The 23,183-nt window shown below is 43.2% G+C and overlaps 1 protein-coding gene across 2 annotated transcripts; it reads right to left on the bottom strand.

Moving 5' to 3' along the window:
* Positions 1–2,721: 2,721 nt before the first annotated feature.
* On the bottom strand, positions 2,722–23,183 carry ADHFE1 (alcohol dehydrogenase iron containing 1). Of its 2 annotated transcripts, XM_084509352.1 has the most exons (15): positions 23,079–23,182; positions 22,791–22,828; positions 20,478–20,521; positions 20,255–20,308; positions 17,944–18,098; positions 17,591–17,787; positions 17,155–17,232; positions 15,911–16,016; positions 14,523–14,675; positions 13,337–13,435; positions 12,285–12,363; positions 12,042–12,138; positions 8,764–8,921; positions 5,242–5,370; positions 2,722–4,638 (listed from the first exon to the last, which is right to left on the bottom strand). In XM_084509352.1, the coding sequence occupies exons 1-14, from the start codon at positions 23,132–23,134 to the stop codon at positions 5,287–5,289; spliced, it is 1,398 nt and encodes a 465-aa protein (XP_084365478.1). In that variant the 5' UTR covers positions 23,135–23,182; the 3' UTR covers positions 2,722–4,638; positions 5,242–5,286. The 2 variants fall into 2 exon arrangements, 1 of the variants encoding a protein (XP_084365478.1); XR_014689550.1 differs by lacking the exon at positions 8,764–8,921 and having other exon boundaries at positions 23,079–23,183.

Genomic DNA, 23,183 nt, shown 5'->3' with positions numbered 1-23,183 from the left:
ATTGTTGAAGTAGGTCAAAGTCACCGCGAGGCAGGAACATGGAGGAGAAGTTCCACATCAATAAACCTGTGTTTGTGCTAGGATATATATTTCATGATACAGCAGGGTTGGATCAGATTAAACATTTAAGAGGGGCTCAGACCACGGCGCGGTTGCTGCTGCTGCTCGGTTGACTTGGCGCCTGTGCTGCCAGCACATGTGGCAGCAGAACCAGGCTCTGGCTCCACAACGTGACATCAATTCACACTGCCCTCGAAAGGATGCATTTCACATCTTCTCTGCTTTTACACGACTTAATGGCTGTGCATTAACTTTAATTTCCACATTCAGAGAAATTAAGACAAAAATCTGTTGCCATTTGCCGTATTTAGAGTTCCCTGAGAAATAGGCACGTGTAATTTTTCAAAAGAAACCAAAGACTAAAAGCGTTTTTTCATCCCTCTCCTATTAATAGGAAAGCAGTTAACTCAAGACCTTGAATTAACATTCCACTGAGCTGTGTCAAAGCAGTTCTTCCTCTTATTGTTATTATTTGGCTGCACGAAGTTTTCTACCAAGTCACTTGTGGCAGCTGTCTCAGTACAATGGGGGAAAAAAGAAAATGAATGGCTGAATGGATTTTATTTATTTTTTTTTTCCTAATGGGAGTCCCAAGCTGGCAAAATATAAAACTGCGTTGTGAAATGGTGCATTTAAGGGAACTGCAGCTTTCCTAGTCATATCACGTTTTTTTGTTTGTTTGTGTGTTTGGTGTTGGGTTTGGTCTCAGTTTCATTGAGAAATTCAGAAGTGAAAGATAAGCTTCTCCATATTCTCATGTACAACTACATGGGCACAATCACTGTGACACACGTGTGGAAAAATACACACAGCATTTTTTTAACAAACTGAGCCTGTATTCTTTCACACCTGTACACTGCAGGTAAGTGCAGAGGTAAACAGCTGCCTGCAGCAAAACTGTGCATGCTGAGACCTTTGCAAAGTCAGTCCCTGACAGTCCCACTGTATTACCATTCAAAGAGCAGCCTCTTCTGCAAGTAGCCTTCTTCACCTTCTTCTGCAAGGTGATGAGTCAAAAATTGAAGCAGGTTTTGAGACAGGACTACTAAGAGAGGTAGGTGTGGAAGATCCTCTTCTTGCTTCCCAGAGCTGACACTGCAACGAGCAAGCGGTCTTTGTACCGCCCCATGAGCAACAGCTCTTGGAGAGATGAGAAGAACGATCACGTTACTTTCTGCATTCACTACCAGGTGTTTAACAACTATTTTGAATTTAAATTCAGTTCCCTTTTGTTTGGGAAGTACACAGGGATGGTCTGAGGCAAAATGCAGACCATACTTTGAGGCTTTTGCTATGTTGCATTAAGTTGCTCTTGTCCCTTCTCCACAGACACACTCAGTGCAGGGAGGGATTTATGAGGCCGCAGATGCTGAAGCCCAAGACACGCTGCACATGTCCTGGAGCACTGCAGTGCTTAAGCAGATTTGCTTGGGGCTTATGGAAAGTGCCTAGAGAGAGCTTTGCTGTGTGTCTTTTAACTAACGCTCTTCCTCATCCATTTTTCAGGCCTCAGGGGGATGGAAAGCCAACCACGAGACAGGAGATGACAGCCTTGGCACGTTGCCGTGAAGAGAACATGATGCAGTCAGGGATGAGCAAGCACTCGCTAACCCACCTGCAATTCCTTCCACCTTCATTCACGCAGGATGACTGTGGGAGTTTTCCAAGATGTAGGTTATGTATTTTTTGCCTCATTCTCCTTTTGCTTTAACTGGTGGGATAATCAGCACTGAAATGGGAAGAGGCAAGGAAAAAGAGGGGCTGGACAAACAGCTGTATGAGCTGCCCCCATTTCTGCTGGTGCCACGCAGCCACCCTGTGAGCACCAAGTACTTTGGTTTTCCATTTTGTAGTCCAGGTAAAACCATACCTGCTGTTAAACTGTCTTCACCAGCACTACACAACTACACTTGCTCACACTGGTTATCCCAGCAGATGGACCGACCGAGTCACCAAATGGGCCAGGGCTCAGTCTGTGTATGCCTGCACAGAGCTCTGAGAATCCAGGACTACGGCATAGAAATCGATGTCTACAGCAAGAATCTGAGCAGTTTGCTAGCATGAACATGACGACTCCTACTTCAATAAAAAGGAGTCCCTGGAGTCTCCTCAAACCATTCTTCTGACTGAATAGCCCCTATCTACACTTCCTCAAAACTTATTAAAAAACCATGGCCTAGATAAACTCGGCATTTTTGTTCTTCATATAGAGACTGGCAAATCCCTTTATGTAGTTATAAGGCAGAAAGTAAGGCTGACTCCTCAAGGAAGGGGAGGAAATCAATCACACACTAGTGCTCACAAGTAAGCCACACAAGGATTGTAGTGTTGTCATGCAGTATGTAATATTTGTTAACCTATGTACTGACTATGCAGAGTAAGGTGTACAGAAAAGCTGCTTCAAGGTTCAGAGAAGTGCAGTGCAGCAGCTGGAGTGCTTTTGTTTCTGAAACTTTAACATTCGTCTCAGTTGTCACCCCCAATGCAATGGCTTTGCTTACTGCTGAGTGCACCAAACAACTTGGCTGGAAAAGTCACTATGCACTGCAAAGCTAACAAGTGATTATTTTCTCTGAATGGTTTTGGTTCATAGTTATTTTAAAAGTTAACATGATAGAGTTAAATGTCAAAGAGAGTCAAAGACTTCCAAACAAGCCTGTGTTTATGGCAAGTACAATACTATTTATTATTTGCATTCCAGTATCATCTCAAGGTGGTAACAGACGCGTCACAGAGGCCTTTAGTAACAGGGCAGTAACAAGTCACATGTGGGACAAGTCGCTCAGATGTGCCCGACCACCACAATTTCACCCCTCTCCCGCCCCTCAAACACCAGGCTCACGTACAGAAAATAGACATGTTCAAAGATACAGGTATATTTGATCAACTAGATTTCTCAGTACAGGATAGTTTATTTAGATAATACACACACACACACAACAAACCCTCATTCAGTTGTGAATGAAACTACCAGTGCTCAGAATAGGACAGGAGCCGGGACATGACTCCTTGTCAAACCATCATTATTTGAAAGACAGCTCTGCAGGGTGGCTTAAACTCCTTCAATTTTGCTCAGAAAACTGCCAGGAAAACAAATGTCCCCTTCTTACGGTACCAGGTGCTTATGCTGGGTTAGGTATGGTATCAGAGCCTTTGTCTCATCCACAAAACATGGAGAAAACCTATTACCTCAGAACGGGTTGTAAGGCTTAGCTTGGAAATTAGCAAGAGCTCTGGGTTGCCCGAGTACATGAAGTTTAGTTGAGGTTGAAAACTCAGCCTGTTAGTAACTGCCACAGCAGCATAAACAGCAAATAAAAAGTGTGCTGGAGCGAAATATCCTGCATTCCTAAGTAGCCCATCAAAGTGCTCTGGTGCAGTAATGAAACCCATGTGCTGCTCAGTTCCCCAGAACTTTCCAAACGCAGCACTGCTGCCATGAATTAGGCTCCTAGGAAAAAAAAAAAAAAATCTCTCTTCAGGATTGCTCCCACAGCCTGGAGAAAGGTAGGAGCGAAAAGCTGAAACAGAGCAAAATATTATACACAAAAGGGTTTGACAAGAAGGTTGTGTTTTTTTTTTTTTTTCCAAGTATGGTAACTTTGCATGATAAAATAAAATGAATCCCTCACCCCCTGCTATTATGAAGGCACTCTTCATGATAGAGGTTGCTCTGGGCAATTTCAGCACAGGACAAGATTCAGAAGGACACGGAAGACAGATGCGCTTTCCAGAACAGGCTGAGGCATTTTGGCAGTGCAGTCCCTATTGCGACCAAACCCATTTTATGGTAAATAAGAAAATCTCTGGTATCCAATCAGTATCCATCCACCTACTTCAATTGAACATTAAACCAGACCCAACGCCATCATCCAGGACATGTCTGCCTTTTTAGACAGATCTTTTTAGATTCCAGGTTAGCATTAATCCTATCAGACCAACCCCAAAGTACACAGATGTATGTATAGAGCCTTCTGCTTCGGCTGGGTGACTGCAGAACTGCTTCTTTCCCAGCAGGTCATGGGGTTCTCCTTGCGTTTGTCTTGTGCTGTGCTCACTGCATGAATCTGGTGCTGAAAGGGTCCAACATGAAGCAGAATCTGATTTAAATGAACTGCACACGCAACTGTGTGCACTTTTTTTAAAAAAAACAAAGAAAAATAGTATTAAAATTTTAGTTTCATTTCTCCCTTTCCCACTTCCCTTTCTCAGTTGACAGTCCACCAGCTGGTTAACTGCTCTGAACGTGCACACTCGTTCCCACGTCTAATCAGCGGGGCACCGTGCAGCCCAGTGCTCCACCACCACACTTTCGTACTGAACCACAGCCTGCTGCCACTGCATTAGGCTGGTGGCTGCGCTCCAAGTGACAGCACCTGCAGGACTTCAGCAGAAGTGCTCGCTTCACACATGCAGCTGATAGCTTCCTTCCACAGAACACAGCAGGAAAAGGGAGCGGTTTTCTCCACGGAGACAAAACGACCGTGAGGGATGATGTCTTGCTGTTAGGTGGTTCCTGGTGAGGGTGCAACCATGCTTTGCTCTGGTTTGCTCCTCCTATGAATACTTCATATATATCTGGAAAGGAAAGACAAGTATTGGAAAATACATTTCAGAATTTTAACCTAAAGCAAAACCTCAGAAAGCCTTGTCCAAACGTAGTTTCTTCTGTTATGTTTGTTTTTTAATCAAACAACAGCAATCGACCTCCCTTCAATAGCCTTCTTGGTGAAGCAAGAGGGTAAGAAGATGACAAAGTGGAATACAATACAGCAGACTGACATTTTCCACAAGGGACCCCCCACCCCCAATTAAAAATGACCCCAGTTATTTCTTCTATAGCATGACTTCTTGACAAAATTATAGACAATTTAAATAAAACATGTTTTGTAAAACACCCTGTAAAAAACAATTTCAAACAATTTCACTTTTGACCATCTCTAAAGCACCAGCAAGCCCTCAGCCCTCAGTAAAGCTAGATGTCTGACTCAGCTTTCATGCAAGAAATACTACTGGCTACTGAGCAAGGAAAAATGCAATCAAGCCTTCGCTTCAAAGTACTGTTAGTTAACGATGAATTACTTGATCTTCTGGCGGTGCACAATGGAACAGAAGTGGAGGACACCCAAGTTCTTCCATTCTCTAAACAAATTCAACCCCCCCCTCTCTGTAAGAAATTACCTTTGAGTTAAAAAAGGGCACGCTTTTCTGAGCAAAATGTTTACGCTAATAAAGCTTCATGGAAGCCTCAAAGAGGGCAGATAAGTCTTCTTCTGTTTGGGGACGTGGTGACAGTTTAGTCACTCTCTCCTGCAAGATGAAAGACGAACTAGATTAGAAAAGGTCGCCAACAAATGGAATCAAAGAGCAGCTAACTGTGCAGCTCAACGATGTGCTGATGTCCTTTGCAGAGAACAGTAAGGGTTTGCAAGTAAGTAATCAAGCAATTAAGGTTGAACCATCATCAACTGCACTGTACTTTCAGTAATATACTGGCTAAAACAGCTTATAATTAAACACACAGAAGGAAGATTAAAAAGCAGTTCAGTTGCAAAGTCGACTACTTCAAACATGCCAGTCACAGATCCAGGTACACTGGGGGTAGCAATCTGGGAATACAGTCCATTTTAAATTCATTTGCCAGCATTGGAACTAAGAACTTAATTTTTAGGCACTGAGATTTTCAAAATACATCTCCTCTCAAAGGCCGGGAAGCCCAGTAGATGGGGAGAATAAGCAGTGAGTGCAGCTCAGGCTCCAGAGGAGAGGCATGCCAAAGGAAGGTAGTGCAGCTGCTTGATACATAGCTGGACACCTTGGAGCAAGAACAGAAGATAATTAGGTTGGGTTTTACTCTAGCCTGTGATTCACCAGAGTTTTCAGATGCATAAGTCCCACTGACTGAAACGAAACCCAGCTGTACGCTTCCCCGTGCTGTTTGACAGAAATAACTACAGAGGCAGGGACTGCAACTGCAAACAGCCCCCACGCCGTCCAGGGTGCGGAGCTGTGATTGTGTGGGGAGCCAGGGAGTGCAGAAACACGACAGGGCTCCACCGGGCTGAGACAGCCTAACATAATGCACTCGTAGTGTTACGATCAGTAACTTCATGCCTTCAACAATCAATGAATGAATTTACCATTTACTGAAGTACTGGGGAGGTTTACAAACACCTGTAAAGCCAGATGCCCACACCAGGAACGCATTGTGCCTCGGAAAAGCAGTCTCTAAGCGTTATCTGCAGCCTCTTTGGCAAGACAGCTTCTCCTACTACAACCGGTTTCCACATCTCCCTGGTGGAAGAGGCTGTCCCTGTAAATGCCCTGATTCATTTCTCCCTTTTTTCCACTTGTGACACTGCGGATGTCATTTGCTGTGGGGCTTGCCTCGCAGACCGGGTCGGATGGCAGGGAGGGGATGCCTCCTGCCCTCAGCATCTGGAGGAGGCTCAGCAAAAGCAAAAGGCAGAGCTCACACCGCTGCCGCAGCTGCTCCGCTTCCCCCAGTGCCCACAGGGCTGTGATTTGCCGAGCAGCCGGATGCGGCCGCAAAGCGAGAGCACCACGCTGTGAAGTTCATCTGTGGATACGGGGCGAGCACGGCGAGGAAGTCACCGCAGAGATATTCACAGCTCATAATCAGCACGGCCTGCGATGGGTCCGAGAGGCGCGGCTTTGTGCAGACGACTTCATGTGCAAAAGGAACTTTGCAGGTACAGCTGCAACAACTGAATGAAACCTTTCCTCGTCTCTGATCAGCGCGGCTGCACACACCAATCCAGCCAAGGAAATGGCTCAGATTCTTCTGTGCAGTTTTGAAAACAAATGGAGAATTCAAACAGCACCAGGATGAAAAAGTGTGTTGCTTTTTGTCAGACTCCCAATACATGGTAACTCAGAGCTCAAATACCCAGTAAATTCATCAGCCTTAAACTGGGATGCTTTGGGCCAAACTGCAGTTTTGCAGCCCTGTATTACCTGTGAAGTCCCACGGGGTGACAGGGGACGATCACCGTGACAGATCATAGCATTTCCCAGCAGCAGGATGCTCCCTCCCCATGGCAGCTCAACACAGAGGCACCAGCGCTGCCCCCACACAAGCCCGCTGTTACATGCTGATGCCCAGACAGCAAGGCCCTGGCTCCTCCGGGCTGACTCAGTAAAGTCTGGTGTAATGCCAAGGATGAGCAACTTCGTGTTCATCGCTGGTTCAGACTCATTTAAAAAGAAAAATCCTATTCTAACTTCAGGTTTGCCCCAGCATAGCTCCAGCCCTGCAGTGTGAAGTACACCTGGCTGATTGATGGCATTACAGCACACTGCCTTGCCAGCACGAATGGGTGGCTGCTGTGTTCTGAAGAAAACTTACTGAAAGGTGAAAAGAAAATAAATATATCAAAGGCTGACCTGTATGGACTAGCTCTGTAGGTAATGGACTGTTAAGGAATACTAATATGTTCCCAGTATGGTACAAATACACAAAATGAGGTTTGAGAAACTACCAAGTCAGCTCGTTTTACACAGCACAATTAATCACCAATGCAGTGAGGTGACAGTAAATGAATTAAAAGTCAATCTGAGATAAGCTAACAAAAAAATAACAACAACAAATAAAACCTTCAATGTCTAGCTAAAGAGACTTCCCCCTCTCTCAGCTACACAAAACATGCCTTCAATGAGATGTTGTGCTTGTGCTGTCCCAAAATAAATGTTTTAAAGAAAGTATACTAGGAAAACAAACCTCCGAAATGCCCCATAACAATTTATGTGCATAACCTATTTGATGCATACTCTGACACTACTTCTTCCTGGCTTTGCCACTTGATCCCAAATAGTTGCATCTTTGGGTCTCATTTCCTCAGGTGTAAAATAGGAGTATCATTATTTACCCTCTAATGTGAGCTGCTCTAAGATTTATCAATGAGAACTAAACATGATAAGAGATACTGCTGCAAGAAGTGATTAACCTTTCAGCCTACAAATTTTTCATTTTCACCATATTGTTTATTTCCCTTGCTATTTGGTGGAAATAAATCCTGAATAGACAGAGCAGTCCATAGCACATGAATTGAGCTGTCTTTTTACAAGGAAGACACCGGATTTTGCTTTTGGTGTGGTGTGTTGCTTTTTGCAGTGTCTTTGTGAGCACTGAAACAATAAAGGGTATTACAAGTTTAAACTACACCGTCCCAGGGGACCTTATTTCAAATTCTGATGGGGGTCAATGGAACAAAAAAGCCATCTGTGGAAAAAAAAGTGTGACTTCTCGGTATGGAAAAGTTTATTGCAAAGTCAGCTTCGCCATTCTTACCAAGTAGCGCTTGGCGTTAAGGTTTTATCTTTAACCCATCCTGCACATGCAACTAACAGAGATATTTAAGAGAAAACAGTTTATTCTACCAAGATCAAAGCTCTATGAAAAACATCCCCTTTTTAAAAAACTTGGAGTTTAAAAAATGCCCCCAACCTAGCCGTTCTTTCTGGACCCATGCAAAGAACAGACTGCAGCATGCACACCATCTCACTGAAAATAAGACTTACACCATGTAGAGAGAAGAACAGTTGACTATATCTTACTTTCTCCATTGTGTTTTCATGTAGGACTACAAATAATATTTGCTTGAAAAGAAACCCTTCTGTTTTTTTTTTTTTTAAATCTGCTCTATTTCATTTGACGAGAAAAACTTTTACTTTCTGTCTTACCTGAGGCAGAGTGCCTTTGACTAATGCAGGGATGTCTGCTTTAGAATACCCAATTGCAGCTAAGCCATCATCAACATTCAGATCAAATAGGAATTTCCGGAGCGTGTCTGCCAAAATAAACCCCGCGTCTTTGATTCTGGCAGTGCGGATGTCAGCTCCTAAAATAAGACATAATGCCTTGACTGTAGGGTGGAGAGAGAGGAGGAAGCCTGTTCTGGACTTAATTTAATCATAATATCAGCTGAATACATATCCATACATAACAGTCACTGCCCTAAAAGCAACATGAAGTAAAAAGAGGAATCAGTCTTCATTTTACAGTTGGGGTGATTGGTAAAAGGTGAAATAAAACAAGATCAGGAGAAGCAGGTAACCACTGCCAGAAATACTAACTGCCACATGGAGTTAGCTTCCTTTCCCTCTGTGCTTACAGGGAGAAGCACTCTTCAGTCTGACTAACTGCTGGGAGGAAAGAAGCTAGCACATGAACGTCAGCGTTATTTATTTTTTATGGACAGCCTGCCAGATGCTACCTTTATTTTAAGGCCTTGAGTTTGCTGACATCTAGAGGACATGGAAACCAGTGACCAAATAATTTCCTACTTGCTCTGTTTAATTGCACATTCAAAGAGAGGATGAGAGTGCAGAGGCTGAGAAAGACAGGAGCTGGCAGGGCAGAGGTTTAATAGGTTAAATAAATTCTACAGTTAACGCTGTTTGAATCTGTGCTTCCTTGTGTAGGATAACACAGAACGGAAGAGGAGGAATTGCTATATTTGAGACATCCGCTGTACAGCAATGAAAGCTTCAATAGAAACTGAAATACAGAATTACAGAATAGCTTGCTCCCCCTTCTTCAATGAATGGTCAAGAATTGAAAAAATAATAATAAAAAACCTGCACGTCCCTATAGAAGATGGAGCTTCCTCCCTGTGATTTCTCTTCCAAGCAAGCTGAGCCAAGTTTGTTCTCTGCGCAATCTCGATGATGTTACACCAGAACTATGCTGGGCCCAGGAACCATGCTGAGAGATGAGTAAGAGCACAACATAGCTACGGGAGAAATGTTTTCTGTCACCCTCCTGCGGTTCAGGGTAACATGCACGGGTGACTAAGCGAACAGGAGACCAACAAACTCATTTGAGGAGCTCGGATATTTGGGTAGTAAGAGGGGCAGTACTGGGGTAGAGACCGTCAGGGAGCAATTGATGAATATCACGACAGAGTACTGTGTGCAGACTGATGCCACGGGGATTATGGCATGCTACCTGAGCTTAATTGTAGAGGAGTCATTGGGACGTAAAGGTGATCCACTATCTTCAGGTAGTAAAGTGAAAAGGGAAAGGGAGTGGGGGAAAAAAAAAGGACAAAAAAAGGTTTTGTTCCTTTCTTTTTGCTCAGCCTAAAGGATCCATTAGTCACTGATTGCACTCCGAACATTTCTGGCCACACACACACCTACTTCAACTATTAAAGAATCCACCCGAGGAGGTATGAAGCTTTTTCTGGCTGTAACCAAATTCACAGCTGTACATACACACAACATGACTATTTAGTAATCTTCTCCACATTATAAAATAGCTCCTCAGTCACTGCATCTGGCAACATGACAGATTTGAATCAGCTACTGGAGTCAGTTGGATTCCAGACTTGAATCAAGAGCAAACACCCCAGGTGGGAGTTAATAGCTTCACTTCCACGTGACGTCTTTTCAGCAGGGACACTTTGCAGCAAGGCAGACACTAACAGAGCTTAAATTTCTATTGAGAATATTAATGGAGCTTCTAGAAGCAGAATTGATGGCAGCTGTTCAAACCACAAAACCTAAAGGAACTACTTTTCAACAGCGAGTTTTAAAATCAGGGAGCCAGAGATCAAACTCTCCGATACGCTGTGCAGGCCAGTTATCTGACAGCAGCCCACTTTATGTGAGCTGTATGCTACTGCTGCAGGCACACAGGCATTTTGTAGCTTAGTATCTCTCCAGCTAGGCTGTGTTCTGTTTATGACCACAGGCAGGGCTGCAGGAGGACGGCTGAGCAAATCTCAGAACCAAAAATAATAAAATAAACGGAACTCTCCCCCAATCTGTTTATTCCTGAGCATGTTGTTTTACACCCTCCGCGATACAGCTGTGGTATTTTCACTGTCTATCCAGGGGTCTTTGCTGAGAAGCACGGTGCTTTCAGCCTACATACACAGGGAAGCCATACACATGGCTGGACTGCTGCGACTTGCAGGCAGAAGGCTGACCATACAAGGGATTGAGCACGAATTTTCCAAATACCAGGAGAGTTGCTCTACCCACTTTCTCTCTGCTGTCTACGCTGCTGTGCACGTGACTGTGGTTGCTCACTCCTCAAGATAGAGAGCACGGGTATTAGCTGCAGTTTAGCTACAACACAGAACTGAGTGCAGGCAGCAAAGCTGGCCTTAGATATAAATAAATGAGCCCACAGGAGAGCCATGCTGTCACAGCAAGGCTGCTAACAGCTCCAGGACTACGTCACTGAGAGCTGGTTTGCTATACATAGCCGTGCTGGGGGTGCAACAAAGAGCTATCCTAGCTCCAGGACACCTTCCAGCAAAGGGCTGCACAGATTTACGAGCCACTGTACGAAAAGGAAATCTTAAAATGTGTTGTCAGCTTGCAGCATTTACTGTCATTCTGGTACGGAGCAGAAAAGGGCAGCTGAGCCATGGCAGAGGTGTCCACAGAACAGCTACTCTGTGCTTTTCCTTGGTATCAGCCACTGAGAAATTCCATCACCTACAGATAATCTGATCTACTATCTTACACCTACGTTAGAAGGACAGACAGCCACGGTTATTGTTTGCCTTGGAAAAGGAGCAGGAGTGATCCAGAACATCACTCTGTCCTAATTCAGTGCAACAGCAGGGGATTTGTTGGGCAAAATGCTTTCTTTTTGCAAACAGATGCAACTGAGCATTGGTTTATTTTATGGTATCTGCTTTAAAGTAACTTCTCTCCATAAAGCACCAAGAGATGTTGATCACAGTTACACTCTCCTGATCTGTAAGGTATCTAGTTAATTTCAGCTTTCCAGTTTTCTAGTCAAGAAGCCCAGTTCTCCAGTTTGCTTCTTTAATTACTTAATCCAATATAAAAAATTGGACACCAGAGCCCAACGCTTGGGTTTTGTTTTTTGTTTTGTTTTAAATTTCAAACCTCTGCAACAACTATGATTGCTTCCATACATTTCTTCCCCTCCCCAAAAGACATTCTGGAACAAATTCAATATTCACAGAGATTCCTACCTAGTATTTCTGCAGCTTCCAAGTGCCGCTCAGGATGTACCTGTGCTGTGAAAGCAAACACTGCTGGGGATGTCAGCACCACAGAAAGGCCATGTGGCTGGAAAAAAACAGACAAACAAACAAACAAAAAAACACATTAACAGCACATTTACTTGTAACTTCAATGTGCTCTAACACTCAGCAATGTGAGATAACAGAGAACTGAAGTGTATGATAGGGAAACAAAGATAAACCAAGTCTTACCACTAAAGAGTGATCCACGTTATAATCCTTTGGTTTGTAAGTTTTCACCAAACCAGAAATAGGGTAGGACATTCCATGGCTGGAACAGAGAGTAAAGAGAAAGTGGTTAGGGCAACTCGCCTGGTATTTGGGAAATGTATGTTCAGCCCCCTGTGTGGTCAGCCTTCTCTGTGCAAGTCTCTCGGATACAGAAACACAAAAAGTATTTAGGTACAGATACAGCACGGATGTTGGGGACAGATAACCCTTATCCTCTGCACATTAGGGACCAAGCTTTAAAAACAGCAAGAGCAAGCAGCTCCTTACTTTGAGAGGGTGAAGTTACATACTCTACTGATGGGACTGAAAGATGCCCCGATACTAAAGTAAGGCAGACGTGCCAAAAAGAACGTAATCCGAATTCCCACCTGATCACGCTGCATGAGAAAAATAAACAGTGATTTTAAAGTATAATTAAAGAGTGGATTTGCTCAAACAAAAGAAATGAAAGGAAGGTCTCTGAAGAGAATGACTGCTAATAACTTTCCCACATAATGCAGGCTTCGGCTTTGCTTCTCTGAGGTTTTTACCCCTATGAAGATAGATTGGATTATAATATTAATTAGAGCTCATTTCAACCTGCTGAATGCCCACCCCACAGGCAGACTCGCTGCCAATTGCCTTGGTTCAGGAATGGCACAAGATTACCTCCGTGCTGTCTGACTGCAGAACAGCCGGCATGGAATCCAACATTTTAACTGCCCTTGATACTTCTTTTTTCCAGTTATGATTTTTACTTGTACAGTCAAGGAAGGTAAAGAAGGCCACAATTTGGAATTTTCATGGGATTTGATTTGAGTATCCCAAACCAGAATACACAATCTTCATCCATGTAAATGCCAAGAGCCTACTAACTTCTCACAACATATGACCCTCCCTGTGATAAGGGGCAATGCAGGTCAAGCTACACTGTCCTATACCCAGGAAAGGAGGCGGCAATGTTTTTGACAATCCAAAACAAGCACTGGGCCAGAGGCTGACCTCAGAAGGGATTAACATTTTCCTGTACTCACCAGAGATGAACACCAGCGTTGCCAAAGCCAATACCAGCAAAAGCACTTGCTAGGTGCATGTTGGCTCGTGCTTCACGGTCTTCAGGGTTTCTGATGGCTCTGCACACCATGGAGATAATGGTACCAGCAAATTCGTGACGGAGAAGGGAGAAAGGAGAGCAACTTTTTACTTGGGCAGATAATGATAGGACAATGGGGAATGGCTTTAAATGAAAAGAGGGGAGATTTAGACTAGATGTTAGGAGGAAATTCTTCACTAAGGGTGGTGAGGCACTGGCACAGGTTACCAGAGAAGCTGTGGATGCCCCATCCTTGGAGGTGTTCAAGGCCAGGCTGGATGGGGCTTTGAGCAACCTGGTCTGGTGGGAGGTGTCCCTACTAATTCTACTAACGAGCTTTGGCAACCTCACGAAGAGATCCTAGATCACTCCATCGCCCACTGAGATTCACGAGAAAGCTGGTCTGAACCTCACCATCATGTCAGGCTGCTTATGCAGTTTGACAATATGGAGAAAACGTCTCTGGAACAGGTTCCACAGAACAACAACAAAAAAAACTACTTTGACTGGCTAGGTACTGTAAAAAGTCTTTAAGAAAATAATATATTGATCTTTAACATAAAAGCTTGTGGTATACAAAACCTATATACAGATTAAAACGTAACTGGTAAGGATCAAAGCCAACTCCCAGTTAAGCCCAAACTTCATCTAAATTGAATGTCTTCTAAGTATTAACTAGTTTTCAGTAGAAGTATAACTTCACACATTTTTAAGCGAGTGTGGTCATCTTCTTGATGGATCTATTTGCATATTCGTTTGCAATGAAAGTCACAGAAATGACACCAGCAATATTTGTTTGTTGCATATTCCTCTTACACTGTCAAAGACAATCTTCAAAAATATATGAATGCTGCTCCCATATTAACTGATCAGCTTGAAATTCTTTTAACCGAGGACTTCTAAAGTAGATCCACTAAGGCATTAAAAAGCTATGGCTACAAAACAACCCAGTAATCCTAATCCTAGTTTCAATTTTATTTGATAATTTTTTTTTTATTATTCAAGAGAATTCAGAGTAGGAAATGAAGGCTTAATGCATTGCTTCAACCTAAAATTCAGGTTCTAAGTTCTTTTGGGGCACTGAAGACTGAACACACTGGGAGGTGGGGGGCTGTCAAAGGTATTACCTTTTCAAATATTTAGCCACAATGCGCAGAGCATGAAGAGCCCAGATGTCGCTGATGGGGTTGCTGCCTTGGTAAGCTGGCCGGTTGATGGGATTGGAAGGGCAGGGACTGCGCATCTTGTAAGGAAGAGCGGTGTACGACTCGAGAGCATGGCTAAAAGAAAGATGAAAAATGAATTTATTTAAGTGGGAGAGCTCCAATTTGCTGCTCTGCTATCTTTTGAGTTAAGGTTCTCCTTATTTACCTCTGGTGTTTAGCCAAAAAGAGAAATAATCTCATGGGCAATTGGGCGGACACCTCCAGAGCACTTAGCTCTCCGACAAACAGTGAATGCAGTCCAGACACAGTCACAATCTATCAGCTCATGCCTAAAATTAGGTTGGATGAACTGGCATCTTGGACTGCAACGCTTTTCAACGAAGAGCACTGTGCATCTGCAGTGGGTGCATTTCCTCTCTGTAGGACAGGAACTTGAAGAGGCTCTAGGAAGGGGTGCACAGTGAGACCCCTTCCTTTTAAAAGCATGGACCTTCCAAAAATTACACGTAGGATATTCCAGCTAAGTGGAAGTGCCAACAATCTTATCTCCCAGATATGCATAAATCTGGTTACACAGAGCAGGAGCACTGCCTACACTGCTGCACTTTGATGTACTAAACTATAGGAAAACCATTTTCGTTTATAAACAAATGCCTAAATTCCATTACAAACATTGTATTTCTGAATAATTCACCAAGCTTGAGAAACTGCAGAGTTCTGTTATGGATCTACCACTCTAACACACACATCACCCAGAAGGAAAGCAAGCTCTGGCCCTCAGAATAGAACCTTCCATGCATTTTGTGCAGTTAGAAGCTGTAGGTTAAAGCTGAAGATAATTTAGTGCCAAGTGAAAAACACATTACAAGAGAGGTAGTGAAGATGGTCGTATTTGGGCTAAAACCTGTCAGCAGCCCACAGGTCTTCAAAAGGTTTGTTTGACACATTGTGGCTTTTATTAGAAAATCCTTGTCCTCTATTCCCTGCCATGCCTGACAAATGTGATAAATGCTGTCACAGTTGTGATTAATCATCTACTTGATCTCTTAAAAAAAGGACACCCGGACTCTCTTCCCTGACAGCAACCATTTTGGAAGCAAATGGTTTCTCCGGTTCTGCAAGAACATTAAAATGTCTGCAAATGAGTGATTTTTGCCCATGCTTTCTGACGTAGGCAGTGTAATTAAGTAAGAGGAATGCAGAACAGAGATCACCTTAACAAGAACAGGAGAGGAGGAGAAAAGATCACCATTTTCTACTCCTAAAACATATTTTTTTTCCTACAGTCATCATAGTAAAAATACAAAAACTATAATAAAATCAAGCAGTAGGCTACACAGAAAACTCACCAAAGCACATCAAAGCCACTGTTGGCCACTATTCGCTCGGGCATAGACAGCGTGTGTAAAGGATCAATGATGCCCAGCGTTGGCTTAATGGCTCTGGAAGCAATACCTGCAAAATGTGGGAAGAAACTGAGTTTAATTTTTTTTTGCAACAAAATTGGACAGCAAAAGCTTAATGTTCGATAGGTAAGGAAGGCAAGTGATTTGAAAATATCAGGAGAAAAGCAAAGGGAGAGAAGGGAGAGTAAGTATCTATGAATTTAAGTCTTATTGATGAAGTCCCTGTAACAGATTTTTTGGATTTGAGACTGTTGCCTGGAGTGAATTCCACCAGACAGCATTCTCCCTCTGGCTGTCACTCTCCCTGAGCAGCCTGCCTTTCAAAATGTCTGTGCTGAATGGCATTTGCAACACTATTCTTAAATTTGCGTCTCCTGCGGACATCTCTGTGAATCAGAGGACACGAGTGGTTTGTTTCCACAACAAATTACTGTTGCTAACTGCTGTCTTCAGCATCTACAATCACTGTGCCTTCATATCTGGTTAAGGTGGCACAGATGTAGCCTTGAGAGAGAGAGACACAGACAGACAGACAGACAGATTGACTGACTATAAAGAGACTACAAAACTCTGAGCTCAGGCACAATTCCTTAGCACTCCCACTTCGGACTACTACTGTAGACTGCATAGCATAAAAAATCCACACAATTTGAAGTAAAACCTCAAAATAGCTACGAAGCTTAAGATGACATTTTAGCTGTAATCCTTATTGTCCAGGGATGAAAAGGTCAGAGGAAGACAGTGCCCCTCACTTGCACAGCATCTCAGGCCTGAGGTTTCAGAAGTCAGGAAAAGGAACATTTGGTCGCAATTATACAACAAAGAAACATAATTCTTAAAAACAGAAAGAAAAATACAAAGGAAATAAGGAACAGTTGGTTGACCCTGAATGTAAGTAGAAATTTCCTTTGCCATTAACATTTTCTGCCATTTAAGGACTTGAAAGATTTTAGTTTCCTGTTTTGCCTTCAAACTATAATCCACTATATTACATAGGCATTTCATTATGTTAATATGCTATAAATTTAATTTGAGGAGGAAACCTTTAAGCTCTTCAAATTTGTCTGTGGCAGTTGAATCAAATGAATTGACATCTGCAATGGCACGCAGTATTCCTTTTTAAAGGCAGGAAAATTATGAAGACATTGGGGGAAAAAATATCTTGAATAGAAGACAAAAAATCTCACCAGTTTTTACTTTTAGTTCTTTGAAGTCAAAAATGGCAACACCAGTGGTTTCACTTCCAGTTCCAGCTGTTGTAGGAACTTAAAAAGAAGAATGGGGATAGTAACTAATAATAAGTAATATATAATAACACAGAATAAAGAAAAACACAATAATAATGCCACCAGAAATACAGGATCTGGGAAATCTTGGAGGTGTCCCTGATCCAAAGCCAACAGGTCAAAAGAAACAGCCCCTTTGATTGTTTTTCTCAGTAAAAGGAGTCCAACTAGGCTAAAAAAGACAAACTAATGACAAAACCTGTGAAATAAGCATCAAACTTGCTGCTGAACACAACTAGAGGAAAAGTAAGCCCAAAAGCAAGGTGAAAAGGTCAGGGTAAACTCTGACTCTTCGCCTCCTGCCCCTCACTCCCCACACACACCTGTGCTGCTTTACCTGCAATGTGTGGCTTAAGGGGCACAGTGACGGGCTTCCCCTTCCCAATGGGAGCGTTGACATAATCCAAGAAGTCTGATGTGGGGCTGGACGCGTACAGGTTGGCAGCTTTACAGGTGTCTATTACAGACCCGCCTCCAACAGCCACGTAGGCATCAAACTCCCCCTTTTTAGCAAATTCAATGGCATCCAGGAAACTAGGAAGACAGGAAAAGCTTTTCAATCACTCAGGAGAAAAACAGCACAGAGAGAAATTACTATCAAGACCAGTGCATAGGTGACAGGCAAAGAGGTGTTTATACAGCCATGGAGCCTGCGTGCCACTTTGAGAAATGTGCTGTCAGAAATAGTACCTTTGGTCAGTCGGCTCCACCCGGACTTCATCATACATCTGGAAGTTTATACCGTATTTTGCCAAGGAATTCAATACTGCATTTACGGGAGGGAGTTGGGAGAGGTTTTTATCTGTCATCAGACAAACTTTTTTAGCACCCAGATTCTTCAGGTCCTACAATAACAAATAAATTGCAACAGAAACAACTGGTGTAAAATCATATGCTTAACTATTTACTTTCCAATCCAAATCAACTGAATTATATAATAATAATAATAATAAAAAAACCTAAAAATTGTTGCTTATTATAAGACTTTTCAAACAGTATCATCTAAAGAAAAAAGAGGGTTCACACATATGTACAAGATGCAGGCAATAGCATAAATTATAAAGCTGTCAAACTTCTATAGCTGAAGTCTCATTATAGAAGTGTACTGGGTTTACCTGGCGAGGTTTCGGTAGCAGGAGGGCTGCAGGGGTGGCCTCTGGGAGCAGAGCCCAGCAGCTGCCCCATGTTAGATAAGGAGCAGCTCCAGCTGGCTCCAAAACAGACACACTGTTGGCCAGAGCCGAGCCAGGGAGTGAGGCTGGTTGGGCCTCTGGGAGAGCAGATTGAAGGAAGGGGAAAATCTGCTGTGCAACAGCAGCTGGGAGAGAGGAGTGAGAAGCAGCCCTGCAGACCCCAGGTCAGTGCAGCAGGAGGGCAGGAGGTGCTCCAGGCAGGCAGCAGCAGTTCCCCTGCAGCCTGTGTAGGGAGAGGCCCCTGGTGGAGCAGGCTGTCCCTCTGCAGCCCATGGGTCCCACATGAAGCAGATCTCCACGCTGCAGCCCCCCCATGGGTGGAGGAGCCCCCGGTGGAGCAGGTGGAGGTGGCCTGGAGGAGGCTGCGGCCCATGGAGAGCCCCCACAGGAGCAGGGATCTGGAGGGAGCTGCCGCCCACCCGTGGGGGACCCGTGCTGGAGCAGTTTGCTCCTGACTCCTGACATGGTACAGAGCACGAAGCATCAGGGACTGACTGTAGCCTCCATTCCCCGTTCCCCTGTGCCTCTCGGCAAGAGGAGGTGGAAGGGGTGGATGGGGGGAAGGTGGTTTTAATTTGCATTTTTGTTTCTCACTGCTCTAGTCTGTTAGTAATAGGCAATAAATATCATTAATCTCCCTACATTGAGTCTGTATTGCCCATGATAGTAATTGTTGAGTGATCTCCCTGTTCGTCAACCCTTAAGCCCTTTCCATCGTATTTTCTCCCTTCTTCCTTTGAGGAGGGGGAGTGAGCGCACGGTTGTGGTGGAGTTTAGCTGCCCAGCAGGGTGAAACCACCACAAGCAGAAAACTGAAGATAAAGATATCAAATGAAAACCACGTGGAACTGCCTAAGACTGCATTAAAATGTAAAATATTTTTGGACTATTTTTTCCCCCTACACAATTCCTCTGACATAAAAAGGCCTTTCCATGTTAGGTCTCCCCTAGCTGCCTGCCAAAACACAGCATTAATAACTAGAAAATGTAACACTGAATATTCATTTGTCATTGAAAAAAAAAATTAAAATAAGGTGACAAAAAGAAGACACATAATATTGCATCCTAACCTTTGCTAAATTAATTGTTGCAATAGCTACATGAAAGGTGTAATTTAAATAATCTCCATACTGGGTAAGTATTAAACCTAGTATCTAAATACTAGGTTTAAAGGTAGAAGTTTTGTCTAACTTTTCATTTACTATCTGACCATGAATCTCCTTAACACGTATGCAAATAAAGAGCACTATTAACTCCATAAATGCTAAGCAGCAACAAAAAATAATAAAAAAAAAGAAAAAGATAAAGACAAACTAGAACAATTTACTCAGGTGAATCATCCCACACTGCTGAAACACAAATTCCACGCCTTCACAGTGCAATCTCAGAGCCCAACTAATATCCATCTGATTTAATGGAAAGTCTCTGATTCATTTTAATAAGCGCTGGAAGAGACATGGTACTGAAAAAATCCTGTTGAGTCATTGTGATTCAAAATTTTTTGAATTCAATTCCCTGTCAAGTATTGCTGAGTAATCATGGCCAATCATCAATGATCCAATTATCCAGTGCTACACGTCATGCAGTCACTTACACCACAGCAACGCTGATGTAACATGCTTCTGTTCCTTACCCAGCAGTATTTTCCAACCTTTTCACACTGCTGTGTATGACTACACAGACAGCAAAGCAGTGCAGGTTCAGCCACATTATATATAAGCTTTCCTATTTTAAACAGATTGATAGCACCAGCAGTCCTTTAGAAAATAAATTTTCACCAGCGAGGGATTTACATTGCAGAGGCTTACCATGCCAATCTCTTTAGTAACTCCTTCTCCGTATCGGATGTTAGAAACAGCCATCTGCAAAATAAAGAACACATTTTCTGGAAAAAAAAATGAATAAATGGCATCAAGTCCCAAACAGCCAAAGTGAAATTTAAATGTTTACTAATGTAAGCACTTGTTAAATGCCATATTTGAAAGAATATATTACTTTAAAAAATCATATAAACTTTATTATTAAATCTACCTCAAATGCATAGTCTGTGTTTCCCAGGGTAGCATGTTCAGGAACTGGAATGAAAATTAAACAGTAAAATTAGGGAATAAAAAGTGACTTCATTCTCTCTATTACATATATAACAATATTACAGATGACAGATTTCTTTGCTTTTAAAATCACTAATATGTTTGCACAGGTCATCTTGCCTTGTCTTACCCATTTTGTCCTTAGTTGTTTGTGAGATTAAATAACCTAAATGCTTATTTTGATTCATATGATTCAGCAAAAAGGGGTGTTTTTTTTCTTCCTTCAGTAATTCTTTCCTATAAAAACTGAGTAAGTTAACAGGAAAATTGCATTACAATGTATAAAATATTTCTTTATACATAATAAATACATAGAACTGAGTATCTGCAGAGCATACAGGATACTCTATCATTTGAGAGTTGCTAGGAATGCATAGATGCTACATTATAACCTTCAGAACAACTTTTATGACAAAAACAAGAGATATTCTCTATGTATCAGGATTGCAAACACCTTTTGTACATGTAAAAATAATTCTGGCAGGTGCTTATGCTGCTTTTTACTTCTGACTAGTCCTGAACTTGCAGGTGAATCCGAACTGCTTGCTTGAAAATTAAGAAACTGCATGCATCACTAACAATAGGGCTTTAACAAGAACTGGTGATGCTATCAACTTTATTTAGCAGAAGAAAATATTTGTAAGGATAGCACTTCAGTCATATCTTCTCTTTGCCACGTCATTCTTGCACGAATTTTCACAGATCTCTAGTTCTTGCATATCCTGATTTTGCCAGAAAGTGAAACAAACAGCATCAACTGAAACAGCCCATTCTTCTCCAAGAAAGGATCAGATGAGGCGTTCTGCTCTTCCTGCTGAAGTCATGCCTTCTGTCTGTTATATTAATTGAAAAAATGTGATTTGGATTCAGATCCAATGAGTGAAGCCATGATAATGAGTCTTACAGACACTCTGGGGTGCACTGAAGCACTGACCCACGACAGTAACAGATAGATGTATTAAAATCCTTTATGTGCTTTCTATTCAAGCCCAGGCCAGCTGCTATCAGCTCTTTCATTGCCATCTCTTGCCAGGCTGTACATGTTTGACCTCTCCAGGAGTCTGAGTCTGCTGTACCCTCAGTCATTAATTTGACAGGCTAAAAACATGTCCAAACTATTTGCTCTCTTGCTTTTTGACGAAATAATAGGTGCCCTGCTGTTATTTTCTTGAGCCAAAATTAACTTACAGGAAGAATTTTACTGAGTTCAAAACCTGCATTATTTACTGCCAAGAAACAATGAATGATTTTTTTTTTTTTCTGCTAGTCACTGTTAAGCCAATTCCCATTATTTGCAGACCTACAGAATTGATACCATCTTGCTACTTTATACGATCAATTTCTACTTAAAACTTAGAGGGCATTCTTAATTAAGATTTCTAGTTACAGGTTCTTAGTTTGAATTGACTGAGGAGGTCATCAGGCAGACAACCAGAAAAATGAGATTCAGTTTCTCAGCTGTGCTATTGTTCTGCTGTATGATGGTCTTGAGCAAAATAAATGCATGAACACATAAACACATATTAGCTTTTCCACAGCTAAGATGGTAATGATAATTCCTTAAAAAGTATCTTCAGTAAAGCAGATGAAACTATGCCACTCAGAACCACTCATTATTGAAATTATGGCCCCAAATACCCATTTTTACAGGAACTATCCCTATTGTATCTTTTAGGTATCTTTGCAGCATTAGGAGTGAAACATTTGGGACGTATTAAATGATTGAGAGCATCTGTAAACTATTCTGCTGGACACCCTACAGCCAACGCAACCAGAAGCTCCTCCAAGGGCACCTGTCACCAGCAGAGCTCCTCCTGCTTGCTCCCAAACCCTGACTGATACAAGCCACATCCTCCGGGCTGCCTGCACGAAAAGCCTGAGGAGATCCCACTCCCCCTGATAACATACGCCTTTGTGCACGGCTCCTTTTTATTCACGGCACTTCTGTTTATTCCTAGTGTAGCAGAGACGCATTTTTCCCCACAGATGCAGACATGGAGATGGTTCGGGTGATGGCAGGACCAGCAGAAACCACATCTTCTGGTTGCCTGTCAGTGAGGGGAGGGAAGGCCAGATGTGCTAGCTGTGGCTGATGGGGAAACACAGGAGTTTTCCAAACAAAAATGTGCATTATTATGTGGTTATTCTTGTGTTTATGTACTTATAGTTGCAAACTAACAGGCTGCTTACCTGCTCACCTCATGCTTTGAACTGTTTGCTGCCTGCTATGTCAGAGATATAAATTAAGCCTTACCTCGAGAATATGTGTGGCTGTGACTCGGGCACCGACACCTAGATAAAAAAAAGACCCAAAAGTCAGGTTTAAGAGCACAACCCCCGCCGTGTCCCTGCCCCGGAGCCTCCCACCCTCTCCCTCAGCACCCGCAGCCGGAGGCCGCCACCCTGCGGCCGCGGCGGGACCGAGCCTCGGGGGGTGCCAAGCGGCCCCTCCAGCGGCCGGGCACCGGGGGGGAGCCCGGGGGGAGCCCGGGGCAAGCGGCTGGGCACCGGGAGCCCCCTCCGGGGCTCGTCCCCGACTCACGCCGCCCGCTGGAGCTGGCGCAGGAGGCGGGCGGCCCGCTCCCGCCCGGCCGCCATGGCTGCGGGGGGGGGGCCGGGCCGGGCCCTCCCTGCTCCGGCCGCGGGG

The sequence above is a fragment of the Aythya ferina genome (genome assembly GCF_964211825.1).
Source record: "Aythya ferina genome assembly, chromosome: 2".
In the NCBI taxonomy this organism is placed as follows: domain Eukaryota; kingdom Metazoa; phylum Chordata; class Aves; order Anseriformes; family Anatidae; genus Aythya; species Aythya ferina.
The sequence above is the reverse complement of the archived record's forward strand: the minus strand, read 5'-3'. Positions and strand labels throughout refer to the sequence as shown.

Bases quoted from the DNA above. Each gene is read 5' to 3' on its own strand.
- ADHFE1 (XM_084509352.1), bottom strand. From the start codon at position 23,134: ATGGCGGCCGGGCGGGAGCGGGCCGCCCGCCTCCTGCGCCAGCTCCAG. The intron at 12,364-13,336 runs GTGAGTACAGGA...TCTCTGTTCCAG, and splicing joins AACGCTGGTGTTCATCTCTG to CCATGGAATGTCCTACCCTA. The intron at 5,371-8,763 runs GTAAGACAGAAA...TTCATCTTGCAG, and splicing joins TCAAAGGCACTCTGCCTCAG to GAGAGAGTGACTAAACTGTC.